This window comes from Chaetodon auriga, chromosome 16, assembly GCF_051107435.1.
Source record: "Chaetodon auriga isolate fChaAug3 chromosome 16, fChaAug3.hap1, whole genome shotgun sequence".
Taxonomy (NCBI): domain Eukaryota; kingdom Metazoa; phylum Chordata; class Actinopteri; order Chaetodontiformes; family Chaetodontidae; genus Chaetodon; species Chaetodon auriga.
Genome location: NC_135089.1, coordinates 17,662,728 through 17,679,471, shown reverse-complemented (window position 1 = coordinate 17,679,471; position 16,744 = coordinate 17,662,728). Strand labels below are relative to the sequence as shown.

Below are 16,744 nucleotides of genomic sequence, written 5' to 3'. Positions count from 1 at the left end.
ATTCAGGGTATTTAGGATTGTTGAACCAACACATAACCTACCTTTTTTTTAAAGGGTTGATTCCACAGACCCTGCAGGATTGTCTTAGATACTGTACTGTGTGGGAGGTGAATCAGTTTGTCCTCTGTGTGAGATCTGGTGCCACCACAGGGGTCACTTTTGCTGCCAGTATGTCAAAATACCAGGCCTCAGATTCCATTCCTGCAGGACATCCACGCAGTTGGCACTGACACATGCACACACGCACACAAACACACACACACACACACATTCGTTCACTTAGGTCACTTTTGGAGACGTTGCATTGACTTACATTAATTTTCTAGAGACTTACTCTAACCCTTGCCATTGTCTCCGCTAACCCAAAAATATTTTTTCCTCATTGGGAACAGCTTTTGTCCACAATTGGACAAGCCGTCCTCAATTAATCTTTAGTCTGAAGTATGTCCCCGAAAGTAGGCTAAATCAGACACACACACGCACACACGTATGCCCAGGCATCACTTAGTGTGTGGACCACTACAGACCATTACATTCTATTGTCACAGACTTTTTTCAATGTTTTTTTTGTTGTTGTTGTTGGAGGGCGGGGGGGTTAGCAAGGCCCACCTGATGGCTCAATATTGTCTTGTGCCATACCAACTTTTTTGAGGTTGTGTAACCTACAAATTCTGAACTCTTCAAACGCTTTGGCCAGAAGTAGGTTTGTACTGTACACCTTGTATAACTGAAGTTGCTAGATTTGTATTTGTTTGTGTGTGTGTGTGTGTGTGTGTGTGTGTGTGTGTGTGTGTGTATATTATATACAGTGGTTTCTCATCTTTCTCTGTCAGCACATAAATTGAGGTCAGATTTTATATTGCCATGCTAATGTCTTTCCTTAACGACTTAAAAAGAATCCCTTGTTTATCTGATCTGTCTGACTCTGTGGAATAATGATTGATATTGCAGTGTGTTTCTCCTGATGTCAGATATGCTGTGTGGGCTCCTTTAAAATGTTTATTTCCTCCCAGCTTTGGTCCACTGGCTCTTCTTACCCATGGCTAACTATGACTTACCAGGTACCTTGTTGTAACTGATACTTTTCAATGGTCTGATTAGACAACCAAACAGGGTTTGATGCTGTCATTGTTGCCACCTGGTGTGCAAATAGACAGCAGAAGGGGCTCTATCAGTTTCATTAAACTTGGTGGCAGACCCAACAGGCTTTTGGCCTCTGAGGTCCTGATGAAGCTTTAGCTTGTCTATCTTTCTATCTGGCTGATCTGCCGCACGCTCAGATTAACTTGCATTGGGGGGTAATCCCTGCTCCTGATTTATTGCGGTGCCATGTGGACTGTGCAGACGTGTTTTATTTAGCATCTTGTTTTCTCTGCCCTTGCTGTTTGTTTTCCTATGTACTTCACTCTAAAGCCATCGCATGTTCAGCAGTGCTTAGTAAGTCGTCCTTATGCAATAATGCCTTCTTGAGTATGGCAATTTCTTTTTCCGCATACTAAATGTTATACATGGATGTCTTGTGAAAGTGAAAGTAAGGATTTTAATCTAATCCCCCCATGGTCGTCCCTTAAGATCACATCCAAGTCAAAGCCAGTAAAAATCCATGTTTGCTCTGCTTTGGTACAGACAGTGAACATGGGTGAAAATAATGAGTATAAATTCTGTTAATCCAAATATCAAATGTGAGTTGCGGCCTTGCATTTTCATTACATGACAGGATAAAATAGAAGAAATCCTATTATGTTTGATCAGTTTCTCCAGACCGAAAGACAGCACTTGGGAAAATTATTAATGACGTTGATATTTAGCAACCCTGTTTTTATCAGATGGATTTGCACAGAATCTTGTAAAACTTCACGGTTTTATAGAATGGTAGTTGTGGGAATGGGGCTCTTGTGAATGACGGCTACTGTTTAGTGTCACACAAGGTTTTGTGGGTGGAAGTGCTATAATAATTTAGTGTGTGTGTGAGAGCGAGAGAGACAGTGGGAGGAGGGAGTCTGCAGTGGCAGCTGGGGAGGAGATAATCCCTGGCCTGGACCTTAGCCTCTCAAATAGAAACTCCTACAACTATTGTGGCTCAATCAGATTAAAAGACAAAAAAAAAAATATCTTCAGAGAGAGGGAGGGAATGCATATCATCCACAGAAGTACAACAGCACAATGCTGTCTCGGCTTGGAACACAGAAACGTAACACAGACAGACACAATGCTGTGGTTGTCTTTGCTCCGTATGGTTAAAAAAAAACTGCCAGCCAAGCAAATATTTTATTTCTGCTTTTCCTCATGGACTGCCATTCTTTCAGTTTTGAGAGCCACCAGAAGGACCAAAAAAGCATTTGAGTTAAAATGTCGATCCAAGTAGGGGTGTGAGATGTGACCCAAAAAACTCCACTCAAAGCATGAGTCTGCTAATTTTCACTCTATTAGCATTGTATATTTTCTAAGTACAACATTCAGTATACTACATGTCTGTCAGGTACATTTACATGAAGCAGCAGCAGACACATACCAATGCTGCATGCTGCAGAGGAGGGTTTTGTGTACCAACAAAACCAGCTGAGCTTGCCTTGCAGTATGAAGTGTGGAGATAAGGTTAGGTCTGGCTATGTGAGACAGCACAAAAAACAACACTTACAGTTTCTCACATCCAACCTACCATTCCGGTTATTAGCTTCAAATGAGGCTTGGCATTCACACCATTTCTCTTTCCTGTTCCTAAATATAAAATACGCCAACATTGCTCAATAGCATGGGACTCTATTATAGATTCTACTAGCCATATTAACCACGGAATGTGCTAATGCCAAATTCAACAGGCCTAACCAGCAAAAAAAAACAAACAGTCAAAGCAGTCAAAAGAGAAACAATTAGTGCACAGATATAAATTAAGGGGACATTTCCATCAAGTGAATCTGCTGGCTCTTCATGTCCTTGAATGGTTTGAGTAGATGAAGATTAATGTGTTTGTTCTTGCAGCTAACAACAGAGAAATTGGCATGTGTTGCTCGTAATGTTACCTTCTACATGATCATGTTGCTGGAGTACCACAGTAAAGCACATTATTTTATTGCTAAAGCATTTGTCACAGCAATGAAAATGCTGGTTGCCTGGCAGTTGCTCAGAGCTAAGAAATAGTCTGGCAGATAACCAGATGCAAAACAGGAAATTGTTGTTTTTTCACTTTGGTTTTTGTACAAAAAAAACAAAAAACGATATAGTGTCTTAAGCAGTCAGAGGTGCTTGGTGGGTGGACTTTGTTGTCGTAGGACAGAGCTAGGCTAACTGTTTGCCTCTGTTTCCAGTCTTTGTGCTAACCCTGGCTCCAGCTGTGAGCATTACCTTTGTATTTAATGGACAGATATGAGAGTTGTATCAATCTTCTCGTCTAACTCCATTCCCAGAAAGTGCATTTCTGAAAAAATGAAACTTTCCTTTTTTAAATAGAAACTGAAAGCAAATGCATGATTGTTATCTTTTTAATAGGATGATTATGCTGCTATGGGTTTGATCTGACACGTTCGTAAATACCTTTCATTGGCAAGTTAGTTTCTCAGATGTCCACCACAAAAATATTAAGAGATAAGAGGATTCTCTTTCCCTGGGTAACCAGAATGTGGGTTGTGCCTCACACATCACCCCGACTCAACTTTGTCTGAGACAAAGAACAAAAACATAGGATGGTTTGCAGCTGCAGGTTTTTAAAAATGGTAGCTAAAATATTATATATTGTTTAACTGTCATCATTTTTTGGTGTTCCCCCACTTCAGAAACCAAACCTGCTTGCAGTAGTGAAATTTTATGCCATACTGTTTTTGTGTTTGTCTGAAATGGCAAACTTGCAAAGAACAATTCCACAGAGTCTTGAGATGAAGCAGGACCAGTAGGTTTACATACACTGCACTCCAGGTTCTGGTTATAGACATTTTCAGTTTTGGTCATGACAGCAGCTACAAACATTTTGTTATCTTTTAGACAAAATATAATTTCTTTTCACAGATTTAACAGCCTTTATTATTTGGTATAGGTATTTCAACAAGGTCTAAAACACTAAGATAGTCAGGATGTCCAGATGCACTGTTTTAATGTGCTAAGCTGGAACTGAGCCTGGGATTTTGTATGTACGTACCAGTTTATTTTGCCTTGACAAGTTTCTTTCTTGTTTGTTTAATGGAGCCTTAGGAGCTCCATTAAACAAGCATGCTGCTGTTTGCCCTGCTGTCAGCATCATTGAGACACGGTCATCCCACAGCAGTGTATGTGAACATTTCTCCGCCTGCACCACGTGTCCCCAGTTTGTTTCACTTGGATGTCGCCTGAGTTTTGCTGTGCACTGTAATATTTCAGGTTTTGAAACATATTGAAATACACACAAAAATGTCATCAGTACTTATAGATATTATATTAGTATAATTCAGAAATGTACATCAGACATTAAAAATGAAAGTTGGATATGGATAGCCCTTGTACAAACACTGGCTTTTTTTTTTTTTTTTTTTTTAAATTTCCTCACAAATTTCCTTAAGCATCGTAGCAATTCACGCAAGCTCAGGGCTACAGTATATTGCAGCACCTGCTGTGCTCTGTTATTAGCTTTGGTTGTAGACTGCAAACTATTTAAGGTTACTCAAGTTCACGAGGACTGATGGCTTGTTGTGCTGTCTGACAGTCTCATCAATGCATTGCAGTGAGACTTATGATTTGTCAATTAAACAATTTAAGAGTGAACATTTAAATATGAAATGTTGCTCTGTTTTTATGAATATTGTATCAGCTCTGTGACTTAATTATCTGACTTTATTTGACTGTCATGGTTTAATAAAATGCAGTTGTAATCCCTTTATTTTTCTTTCTGCAGTCATCCTGCTGAAAATGCAAAATGTAATGTCCAGTTCTTATTTTTACTATTGCTGAGTCTACTTCATAGCAGTATATGTATTTGAATCCATGAAGAGTAATTAATCCAGTTAACAAGTTTCTTTTTTGATTGTTTGTTTGTTTGTTTGTTTGCGTTTCCTGAGAGAGGTCAGAGTGCAAGGTCAGCTGAACAGCGCTGCTGGAGCTGGTATTGCTTCAAGAGCCCTTCTGTGGAGTGGCTGCTTGCCAACAAGTGGGCTTGAGCCATGGGTCATGAGGATGAAGTGTTGTCTATGTGACTGCTTGGCAACTCCTCCACCTACAATACTGTAGAAGAGCACATTTTGTACTCCTACAGTATTTGTTGCTTTTATGTTTGTTTTTTTTTAAGTAACTCAACTGCAAGTGGTTGAAGTGGTGCTGTTTTGTTTGTGTGTATGCATGAAGAAGTTTGGTTGCTGCATTCCCATGTTTTGTGTGTGTGTGTTGTCGTCAGAAAGTAAAAGGTGATTATGTGGAGTTCACGGTATCTGTGAGACATGTTTGAGGCCCGACACACCATGCTGACGTTTGGCTCCTGGCTGGCCATTGGGTGTCTGCAGCCAATAATCACACAGTTTTTGCAATGTGTGTGTTAGGCATGTTGGCACGAGTCTTCCATTACTGTCTCCATGTTTAATCCATGGAGACAGTTGGTGAAAGCAAGATGAGCGAATGGCTGGTAATGACACAATTTACTGTGTACAGTTTTTCCCCTGTGTGCTTTCATCCAGCGCCATCGTCAGGTCAGATTTAATTCTGTCCAAAACTTTGGTTATGACCAAAACCCTGCAAAACAAATGACATTCCTATCAGCCTCAGCTCTACTTTGTTTAATGCTAATTAGCAAATGTTAGCATGCTAACACACTGAACTCAGATCATGAACGTGAGATTAACTAAACATCAACTTTATCACTGTGAGCATGTTAGCATGCTGATACTCGCTTTTAGCTCATAGTGCAGCCTCACAGAGCTGCTAACATGAATGTATTCAGAACCGTCTATTACATACTGCGGGATGTATACTATATACTGCATACTGTGTTTCGTAGTAGTATGCAGTAAGAAAATGTTAAATTGATTTATTTTACGGTATTCTAGGCCAGGCATAGCTGGTTTCCAGTTTTGGAAACATGGCTAAAGGCAATCTACCACTACTGTGCAGCATCCCCTTTTACATAAAAAGAGAAATTATAAATGTGGATTTTCACAATTTTCCAAAAGATAAGCATTTACCTGAGAGAAGGGTAATGCCTAACTGCCAATTGGATGGAATCACAACCACCAGTGTTTTATTGTATTACTTGGCTGCAGATGTATTGTGAGTTGAAGCTAGTCCTTGTGGTATTTCTGTTGCTTTGGAATAATAGTAAGTTATCCTTGGTATCCTTGTGCCAGTCAGACTGGATGCCTTTTCATAAAACTTCCTGTCTGATAATATTTTTGTTTATTAATGCCAATGCTGGTGTGGTCATATTGTCAACATTCCCCATTAACAATAGCAGATTTAGCTTTTGTGTGCATACTACATGCTACATTGTGGCCAAATCAGTATGCGCTGCTACTATAGCAGTCAGTTGCGAATACAGCCGTGGTCTTATCATCCTTCATGTAAGCGATAGACAGACTGACAATGCCAGTGGAAATGTGAGCAGTCAGCTGGCTGCAGTGCCACTCGGTGTTGGGTCAGTCTGCCTTTGTAGGCACTAGTTCTTTTAAGGTTGGTTTGGTGTGTCAACATACAGCCCAGAGGCTAAGGGCCTTTGTTTGAGTCTTGGCTCAGACAGCGCCACATTGACTAGTGTGAACACACTCACCCTGTCTGGCTCTCCCCGTGTCTTTGTATCACAGATGTACCCCAGTATCTCTAAGTCTACTGTGTTACACGCACATACACATATAGACACACCCGGCCGACCCCCACTCCTGGTTTCAACCTACTTATGTTTTTGGTCCAAGGCCACTCCCTGATCCAGTAATGCTGGTCTTGTGCAGGGTTAGCAGCTGGGGAGGGCCAATGACAGCTGGCATTCTGCAGGCTCACTGGAGCAAATAGACCCAGGCCACTCACACGGGGGCCAATTGGACAGCTGTCTTGGGCTGGGTTAGTGGGAAATTATGAATTTAAGGGGAGGAAGAGGAAGAGGGAGGCAAAGAAACAAAAATATTATTGAAGAAATAGAGGAACAGAGGACAAATGTTTGAGTCTGATGTCCATCAAGGATTGTCAGCAGTCATTTCTGTCTGATGTTTTCTGCCTCCGGTTAATCGGCATGAAAGATTGCGTGACTGTCCTCACCAAAAATGTTTTTTTTCCGTATGAATTATGCAGATGAACTGTGATCAAAGACAGTGAAAGAAATGGTTTTTAACATCTTGACTGATGTAATTCTTCTGAGTAAAGCTTGAGTCATTTTTCAGTACAGGATTGTACCTGACTGGATGGAGCTGGTTTAGATTAATGCTCACCCTGCTTTACTTCAAGCTCCTCAAAGAATCAAACAAGTGACAGACTGGTGGTGTGACATGTGTAGCACATCTTTTACTGTTGCTTTTCTGGCATTATACCCTGTTGGTCTGTGATGGCCATAAATTAGGCTGAGATTATCACATGCGCTTTGCTTGCTTTTTGCGACATCCTTCAAATGAAGGCTGTGCACTACTTTTCCTCAATTAATATTCTAAGAGGTTTTTATAGACATGAATACTCCAGAGCTTTAAAATGGCTTCAAATAATTCACATACTTTAGTATATTGAGTGACATTCACTTGAGAGGAACATTTTAAAACACTACTGAGGGGGAAAAAAATAAGTAAAATTTCAACTTATGAAACACTCATGGCCACTTTTTTTTTTTTTTTTTTTTAAGATAAATCAGCAGCTGCTCTGTGAAGGTTAATTTCTTTCAGCACACTCACACAAAGACAAAGAGGCACATACATATTGAATTGGACACACATCGATGCATTGCTAGCCCAGCACGCCTGCGCTGTCGCCATACTTACTGTGTCACTGAGGTTTACTGCAAGATGAGTCTGTATAATGAAAGGTGCAGGTTACATACATACACACACGTTAGACGCCATCTTTTGAAGCATTTTGAATTGTGTTTGTTCTCCTGTCTGTTCTCCTCTACTGTTAGTTTTGTGGCCTCCTAATATTTATCAAGCAGTTCTCTGACACACAGTACATGCACCTTCTGAAGTCACAGGAAATTAAATGAAATGGCTTAAGCTGAATTCAGGACGTTGGCAACTGATCATTGTTGACATTTGTGTGTGGCCCTGACCTCAACGACTCCTCTCTTTTTCTTTTTTCTTTTGTCAACACCAGGTATTAAATGAAGAGTGTGATCAGAACTGGTACAAGGCAGAGCTAAATGGAAAAGACGGCTTCATTCCCAAGAATTACATAGAGATGAAAGCCCATCCGTAAGTATTATGCATGCCAGTTTCTCTAATGTCAGCCTTTATGTGTGTGAGAAAGTGTGCTATATACTGTACATACAATATATACTGTGTGGGTGTGTGTGTGTGTGTGTGTGTGTGTGTGTATGTATGTATGTATGTATGTATGCGTATATATAAACAAAATGTTTTTAGTCTCTGCCTCCACTGAAAAATTTATTTGGATATACTAAGTGTCAGCTGCTCAGGTTGAGCAGGCGTCAACTACAACTGATGAGACTTGATTTTATGTGATGCCGTGTGTGTGTGTGTGTGTGTGTGTGTGTGTGTGTGTGTGTGTGTGTGTGTGTGTATAACCACTTCAAAGAATGCCTGGCAGGATCCTTAGGGGACACTACCTTTGGACCTGCGTTCAGTGCCAGATTAGCTCTCTCTTTATTAATGTGCTCGAGGCCTCTTACACTTAATTGAATATTGACCTTATTGCATCATTGCAGGGTTTCCATTAGATGTACTTTGTTTTGTGTGTGTGTGTGTGTGTGTGTGTGTGTGTGTGTGTGTGTGTGTGTGTGTGCGGGGGGGGCGGTATTGTATTGGTAACTCAAGTGTTTACAGTCTTTATTATGGTTATGGGGGAATCCATATATAGCTGCCTCATACATCTGTAACACTGAGCCTCTCATGATCATTATAATGAAGGTGGATCAGTGGATTTGATCAACAGACCATGTGACTTGAGACGAACATTTTTACAAGCGCACACCTCTGATGTTATAGCCAATATTGTCATTAGACTCCATGAGAGATTAGTGCAAGCAGTTATCGCTGCCTGTTTCACCTGTCAAACTGATTATTATCACTTTATTACTGCTTTCTCATCAGGGCTTAAGGATTAATTTTATTTCCTGCCACTCATCCTGACCACATCAGAGAGGGAAGAAAAGGCTGTGCCATTTAAGTGTTGTGCATGTGCAGAACCTGGCATTTCCACATGTGGCACTGAGTTAGTGAAGTAGGGCATTATATTACAAACATTGGAATATGGAGATAATAACACGCAGAGCACCAGTGAAACACAGTTATCATAACTAATGAAACAACTGATTGCAGTCACTGTGGTTACACGTACGTATGAAAACAAGTTGTCGTTTGCTTTCCAGTGTGCATGTTAACACAGTAAATTACTGTAAAAAGAAACTCAACACGTCCAGTAGCTGTTTTCCAAACCGAACATATTTCATTACAGCTTTTATTGTGAAATAGCCAGCAGGCCAAATTTCCACTATGGCTAAATCCCACATGAACACCTCAACACAGATGACAGTCGTTGTCAGAGCTTGTCTGATGTCTGTGTTGCCAAATCCTATGACGTCATCTGAAGTTTTTTAGACGTCCTTTAAGCAGCCCGCTATTCAGTATAATTTGAGTCAGACTTGTCTTGGTTTCAGTAGAATATGGCACACTATGCTGTGATTCAGCACAGTGCAACCTGTGGGTAATTGAGTTTAGTGAAATAGTTTTTGGGTACAGTGTAGATTTACCGCAACTGTTTTTTTGTTTTTTTTTTCAAAGGAAACTACTCAGTACAGTAATGGACTAGCAACAGTGGTGACGGGGCAGTGAGGTGGCTGGAGTTTGCCTTTGTCTCCCATTGTGGTGACAATGAAGTGCCATCCCAAAGCACCAGGCACCCACGCAGCCAAGCAGACGTGCGCACACAGCAGTGCCATACAGAGCACGGCCGAGTACGGCTCAGCTCCAAGAGCGCTCTCTGTTTGCACACAGATCTGTTTCCCTGCCCAACAGTAATTGTGTTTTTGTGGCTAATGCTTAGGTTTGTGTGAGTCTATTAAGAATAAGAGAGGTAGAAGCGGAAATGAATGCTTCCAAGCATTTCCCCTCACAGGGGAGAGGAGTAGGTTTGTTCGTTGCTGATAGTACTGCCAGTCGTTCCCCCTTCGTTCTGGCGTTGGCTCCATTAATTGCTCCGCTATCACTTTCATCAAACGGGGAAAGAGACTCTGCGTGCAGGCTTGTTTGGCTGCCAGGCACAGATACAAAACAGATCAAGAGTTGGCCTTTTCATTATTGATTTTTCACCTACGTGTAAAGGAGCCAAGATGTCATCTTTTGGCTGACTGTACTTTTTAATTATTTACACAAGTAAAGAGCTTTTCAGTGGCTTTGTCTCCCATTTGTCTCTCCCCTCTCTCCATCCATCTTTGTCGCTCTCACTTATTCTCTCTGTCAGGGATTTCTCACAGTGATATATAAGTAGCATATATACAACTAAAACACATTTATGCCTCTTAAAAGTGATACTACCTGCTGTCTTCCAATCTCAAATTGAATCTATTCATTTTAATGCTTCTCAGTTTAGAGACCTTGAAACACAGCTGCTCGTGAGTGCACATCAGGACATTTTATGGAACAAAACATTTATTTTTTGTGTTGGCTTTGCCACTATAATTAGACAATGACTAATCTACTTCCTGGTATATGCATGGACAGTGCATCTTCACAGGAATGACCAATGCTTGTGTAAATTTTTCCTTACTTCCTGATGTGTACATGCAGTACTTTTTGGCCCAGAGACCGCTCAGAATAAAGGTTGAATTATGTGTTGTTGGACAGCTTGGTGGTCAGTGGTTAGCACGGTCGCCACAATATTGTCTCCTCAGTTCACACCTTTCAGCCAGCAAGAGGTGTGATGTTTGTCTTCTGTGAGTCTGCAGACAGAGGGGGGAATATATAACTAAGATGAACTTAAGCTCTGAATTGCTCAAAGGAGTGAATTTGAATGTATGTGTGTGTGTGTGTGTGTGTGTGTGTGTGTGTGTGTGTGTGTGTGTGTGTGTGTGCGCGTGCGGGCGGGCGTGCGTGTGTGCGTGCATGCGTGTTTGCTTATGTGTGTTAGCTCTGTGTTACACTGGCAAAATCAAAGATGTACCCCACCTTTTTGCTCCCTGCATGAAGAGCTAGGCTGCCCCGTCAGCCTCAGTACAATAAGCAGTGTAAAAGAAAATTAGTACTGCTTTAGCACTGCCATGATATGTAGTGCAGGATCAGGAAGTGTTGTGCCTTCGTTCTATTCATAAAGTAAGGCTGTTTACAAGGGCTGTGATCCTGTTTCCAGTTATTCCAGAGCATTGTAAAGTCCAAAAGTCAAAACAATGGAATGCCTATTAGTGTTAATATTGACGAAACAGACAAGTTATTTTCATTAAAGGAAGCTCATTTAATAAGAAAAGACTGACTCATGTAGTCAGAGGAATCACTTGATTCAAACTGAGAATTTTGTTCTAGGATTTATTTTTTATTTATTTATTTAGTTTTCAGGATGATGGGATTCTAAAATATGACGATAGGCATCCAGAGCTTCATTTGAAAACCTCAAAAGAAGCTTCAAGTGTAAGAAATAAAAAGACATTCGGTACAGCAGGTTTTTTTTCAGTGTTCTGCTAGACTCCATGGATCCATTGTATGCAGGAAGATGACTCAGCCAGTGCTCACTTGTACCTGTTTTCTTCCTCCTCCAGGTGGTTCTTTGGGAAGATTCCCCGGGCCAAAGCAGAGGAGATGCTGAACAAACAGAGGCACGATGGGGCCTTCCTCATCAGAGAGAGCGAGAGTGCACCAGGAGACTTCTCCCTCTCTGTGAAGTAAGTAGCACTACCTCACCAATGTACCACTGAGGGAAAACCATGATTCACACTCACACTGTTTTCTATAAATACAATTTCACATTATCCTTACATCAGTGTACAGTGTCCCCACAACTGATCAGGTTCATAAGTTTCCATACTTGGTATGTCTGAGTCATCAGCACTGCCTCTTCCTTGTTCTTGTGAATCCTCAGTGCTGCCCTCTGGTGACCAGCGTTTGCCTGCTGTGATCATTTGTATCGTGCGTTGGACATTAGCCCTAAGAGTACTTACTGTTTTAGCTGACACATACAGAGCTCATTTCCTCTTTATCTGTCTCTCTTCATTGTGACCTTCCCAAAAGAAACAGTTCAGATCAGTTCACAGCAGGTTACATGTAAAGTTGACGCAGAGATATGGATCATAATTACTGTCTGGACTGTCCTGATTCCACTTAGTCAGCAAGTAGTGAATGTCAGTCTGTTACTGGCATGACTCATTCATTTAACTAACACTTATCAGTCTGTCACAGACACGACTAATGCATCTGATAAGAGATTTTACTGTCCGAGCGTTCCACTATATTTATTTAAATCTGTGCTTTGCCTTCAAAAAAAACTGGATGGCTGTCAGAAATTGTACCCTTGTACTCTCAACGATCCACCCCTCTTAGTTATCCTCTCTGTGACCTTGTGCAGGTATGGCAACGACGTCCAACACTTCAAGGTTCTTCGTGACGGGGCTGGAAAGTATTTCCTATGGGTGGTGAAGTTTAACTCTCTCAACGAGCTGGTCGACTACCACCGCTCCACCTCAGTCTCTCGCAATCAGCAAATCTTTCTGCGAGACATAGAGCAGGTCACCCAGGTAAGACCCGACATCCCTAAGAGTGAACACACTGTGGTCCTGCCTTGTTTTCCTGAAACTACCATCGCAGTGACACCCGGGGCAGAGGAACAATAAAGAGGACCATATGTTTTTTTACAGAATAAATACAGCTTTGCTATGAAAACTCCAAGTAACTTGATAAAACAGTCGTGAAAAACAACGTAATTCTGTGTGCCATCACATCCTGACATCATTAAATAGCTTCACATCCTGCTCGGCTTTCTTAAATTGGCTGCAGTTATTTACATTAACGGTGCCTCTTGGTTCAGCTGTCATGCATTGCTTAGTGGAACTGGATTACATTTCAGTGGCGGTGGTGTGGTGCGATGATGCCTGAAAACATCTGTAGTGTGCCCAGAACTCATTTAAATATGCAAAATTGTTTTTTTTAAAGGAACCCGATTGAATAGTTTGTCTTGAGAGTGAGTATTTAAAGTGCTGCACAGCACATGACACACTCCTGTTTAGTTACTATGTACTTAATTACTACAACACCGATCAGGAAACAACAAAGGGCTAAACAGGACAAAACTAGTATAACGTATTGGACTGACTATGATGTATGTGTGTACTATGATCAGCTGTCAGGTCAGCTGACGCACTCAGAATTCTTTGTCATCTGAACTCAAACTAATAACAACATCAGCAGCATTTCCTGACTTCTTCTTTTCCAATGAAACCACTAAGTCAGCGTTACCATGCAGTAGAAACATGGAATGTACCCTGTAACCTTAATCTCTGACTATTTTTAATTTAAGAATTGCTTTTTAAAAATATTTGTTCTTATATTTAGAAGTATTATCTGCCATGGTGGCAGATGAGCTGAAATTCTAACCTGCCACAGCCAACATTTACCCTGCATTTGGCAGGTGTCAGGATCTAATTTCATTCCCTGGCTGTAGGTAAAGACAGCAACAGTGAGGCTTAGCCAAAGAGCTCGGCATCAGTATTATTTGTGTAACCTATTAAAAGAAACATGCAAAAGCCTCTCAGAGAGCCGTGCAGATTTAATTTCAAATTTGTGTGACACTTGCGTGAATCTGGATGTCAGGAGGAGGAGTGAGTTAGCGACAGTGAATCCTGCAGGTCTGAGGAGCAGCAGCAGTGGAGCTAAGAGAGGAAGTGTGACCAAAACCACACAGAAAATCATGAAATGAGAAGAGGTCCAGCCAAGACAAGCCGAGTGAAAGAGAAACCGTCATCTACAGAGAAAACGTGTCTTTGAGGCAGTCTGGGGTCACATGACCTGATCTCCTCTGGGAAGACAGATAAAATGATGTTGTTAGCAGGTGCAGCACCATTGTTTGTTCTTGTAGGATTAGTAAGTTCTAAATTTGAGAGCAGCCACTGATTTTTTTCTCTGCCCTCCAAGTTGGCAGCAGGTTTTTATTACTCCTCATTTAATGTACAAATCTTAAACCCAGTATCAGTAGAATGTCGCACCCTTCCGGTGAGGGTCATCAGGGATCGGGGGTCTGTCTCAGCGTCGGTCTGTCTGTGTTTCAGTTCTTCGATCCTGTCTCGCCCTCTCTAACCCGTCTCTTCCCTCTGTTCTTCTCCTGATGGCGCAGCATCCCACATATGTGCAGGCGCTCTTCGACTTTGACCCCCAGGAGGAAGGAGAGCTGGGTTTCCGACGCGGCGACTTCATCCAAGTCCTGGACAACTCTGACCCCAACTGGTGGAAAGGAGGCTGCCACGGCCAGACGGGCATGTTCCCCCGCAACTATGTCACGCCTGTCAATCGGAACATGTAAACAGTCAGAACCATGTATACTACAACAACAACAACAACAACAACAACGACAACAACAACAACCACCACCACCACAGCAACCATCACCATCATCATCATTATTGTTCTTGATCTCATCAGCCCCCATCCAACCCCCAACCACCCCTCCACCCCTCTTCGCCATCCCACGATAACAGGAGCAGACAGGAAGAACGCAAACAACCGAAAGAGAGAGAGAGAGAGAGAGATAAAACAGGAGTAGTGCTGTCGTAGGCGTCGCCGTGTGGGCGGCAGCTGAGCAAAAATCAACTTTTACTTGCGCTGAGACTGTTCACCTCCCCAGTGAACGCCTCGGCGAGGACCGAACTGTCTTTGAGGGAAGTCTAAATGCAGAGAAACTAAAGAGTAGTGCACCGACCGTGAAGATAACCAAATGATTCTACCGCTCCCACAGCTGCTTCTGTCTTCTCCTTAACTTCTTAACATTCTGCCTTTCTTTTGTGTTGGTTCCTTTTTTTTTTTCTTCTTCTTTTTGTTTTTTTTTTGTTTTTTTTTTTTGTTTTTTTTTGCCGCATGTTGTTTTAATCACCTAAATGAAATGCCTACCGATAAATCCTAACTCTGTTTTAAAGAAAAAAAAAAACGTTAAAAATATAAAAAAGGAGAAATGGTTTTAAAAATGTACAAAAAGAAGAGAGAGAGAAAAAAAAAAGATGCAATCTACAGTACAGCAAGTTTCCATGTCTGAGATCATTGGCACGTGAGCATTGTACATCAGCCGCCGGCTGTATAAATAAATCAACTATAGAGAGAATCCATTTTTTAAGAATATATATTATATATTTGTATGTGTTTTGTCTGTTTTACCTCTCATCGCAAATTGTATTTTTTTCCATTTGTAAATTATGTTCAATCTTTTGTTAGATAAGACCTAGTAGCTCTAGAATGTGCTGAATTGTCAGTCAAGGTTTAGGTTTTTTTTGGTTTTGTTTTGTTTTTGGTTTTGTTTTTTTTGGTTTTGTTTGTCCTAAATCTGTCTGAGGGATCTCAGATAATACAGCATGATATTTAAGGGGTCATAATTTCCAATTGAAGAGGTTTCTCTTGTCTATAACGCAAGGAAAGTAAATTGAGTTCTCTGCGGAGAATCCGATCCTGTCCAGGAAGCTTACGTTGACCAGCAAGTCGAGCCATGAATGCTGCAAGAGCTGTTGTATTACGGAGCTCTGTGTAAAGGTCAGCCACCTTTTCAAAGCCAATGTATTTATTGCAGCCATTTAACTTGGGCAGTGAATGTAGCTGACTGAGTCCACAGACATTAACATGAGGGAAGCAAGGTCGGAGAACTGAACTACACAACCATGCAAGGGATTTTCAAAGACATGCTGAAATCGTACCGTTGTCGATATTCATTTATAAAGAGGACGATGTGTGAGGATATGTACAGGTAGACCGCAGGCGTATTCACAAACATTCATGACATGCATGCATCGGCAGACGCTCTCCTCCTTGTTATACCTGCACGTAGCAGAGAGGCTGAGTTTGGATAATCACATTGTGTAATCACCAGTGCAGATCTGCAGCTGGCACAGATTAACAGTTCAGAAAACTGAGAGATTGTCTTTTATGCTAAAAGTTGAGAGATCTGTGTAAATGATGTAAAAGTTTTTTGTTTGCTTTCTCCTTTTCTTCGGTTTCCTTTTTGTCCAATGTGGCGTGTGGTCAAGCACCTTTTTTTTTTTTTTTTTTTTGTCAAACATTTGATTTCTGGTCCTGTGCGTGTGTGTGTGTGTGTGCGTGCGTGCGTGTGCGTGTGCGTGTGTGCGTGCTTGTTTCCTGTGTTTGTGTCATTGCTTTCTGTCTTCTTGTTCTCTCTGGATAGTGCCTTTCTCTCTGGTGTTTCAGTGTCTCCGACCTGCTACTTTGAGCCCCCTCCCCTATTGGGGCCTGCCAGTCCTGCAGTGAGAAATAGTGTATATAATCCAATCTGTCCCATCCAACAGTACCCCCCCCCCCATCACCCCGCCTTCACCTCTGTCCCTTTACCCTCACCGACATGGAACTCTTCTTATTTAAGTGTCTCTCGCCTCGTCTTACCTAATGATACCGTTTTGTTTTTGCTCTTTTTTTATTTGCATTTGTTTTTTTTGTTTTGTTTTTTTTTTTGTTCT

The 16,744-nt window shown here is 41.4% G+C and overlaps 1 protein-coding gene across 1 annotated transcript in view; it reads left to right on the top strand.

Moving 5' to 3' along the window:
* grb2b (growth factor receptor-bound protein 2b) overlaps positions 1-14,826 on the top strand; it is a 29,621-nt gene extending 14,795 nt beyond the window's left edge. The window contains exons 3-6 of the mRNA XM_076752987.1: positions 8,233-8,330; positions 11,846-11,968; positions 12,649-12,817; positions 14,410-14,826. Coding sequence (XP_076609102.1) covers positions 8,233-8,330; positions 11,846-11,968; positions 12,649-12,817; positions 14,410-14,595 — 576 coding nt within the window. The 3' untranslated portion in view covers positions 14,596-14,826. The remainder of the gene's footprint in view (positions 1-8,232; positions 8,331-11,845; positions 11,969-12,648; positions 12,818-14,409) is intronic.
* The last annotated feature ends 1,918 nt before the right edge of the window (positions 14,827-16,744 follow it).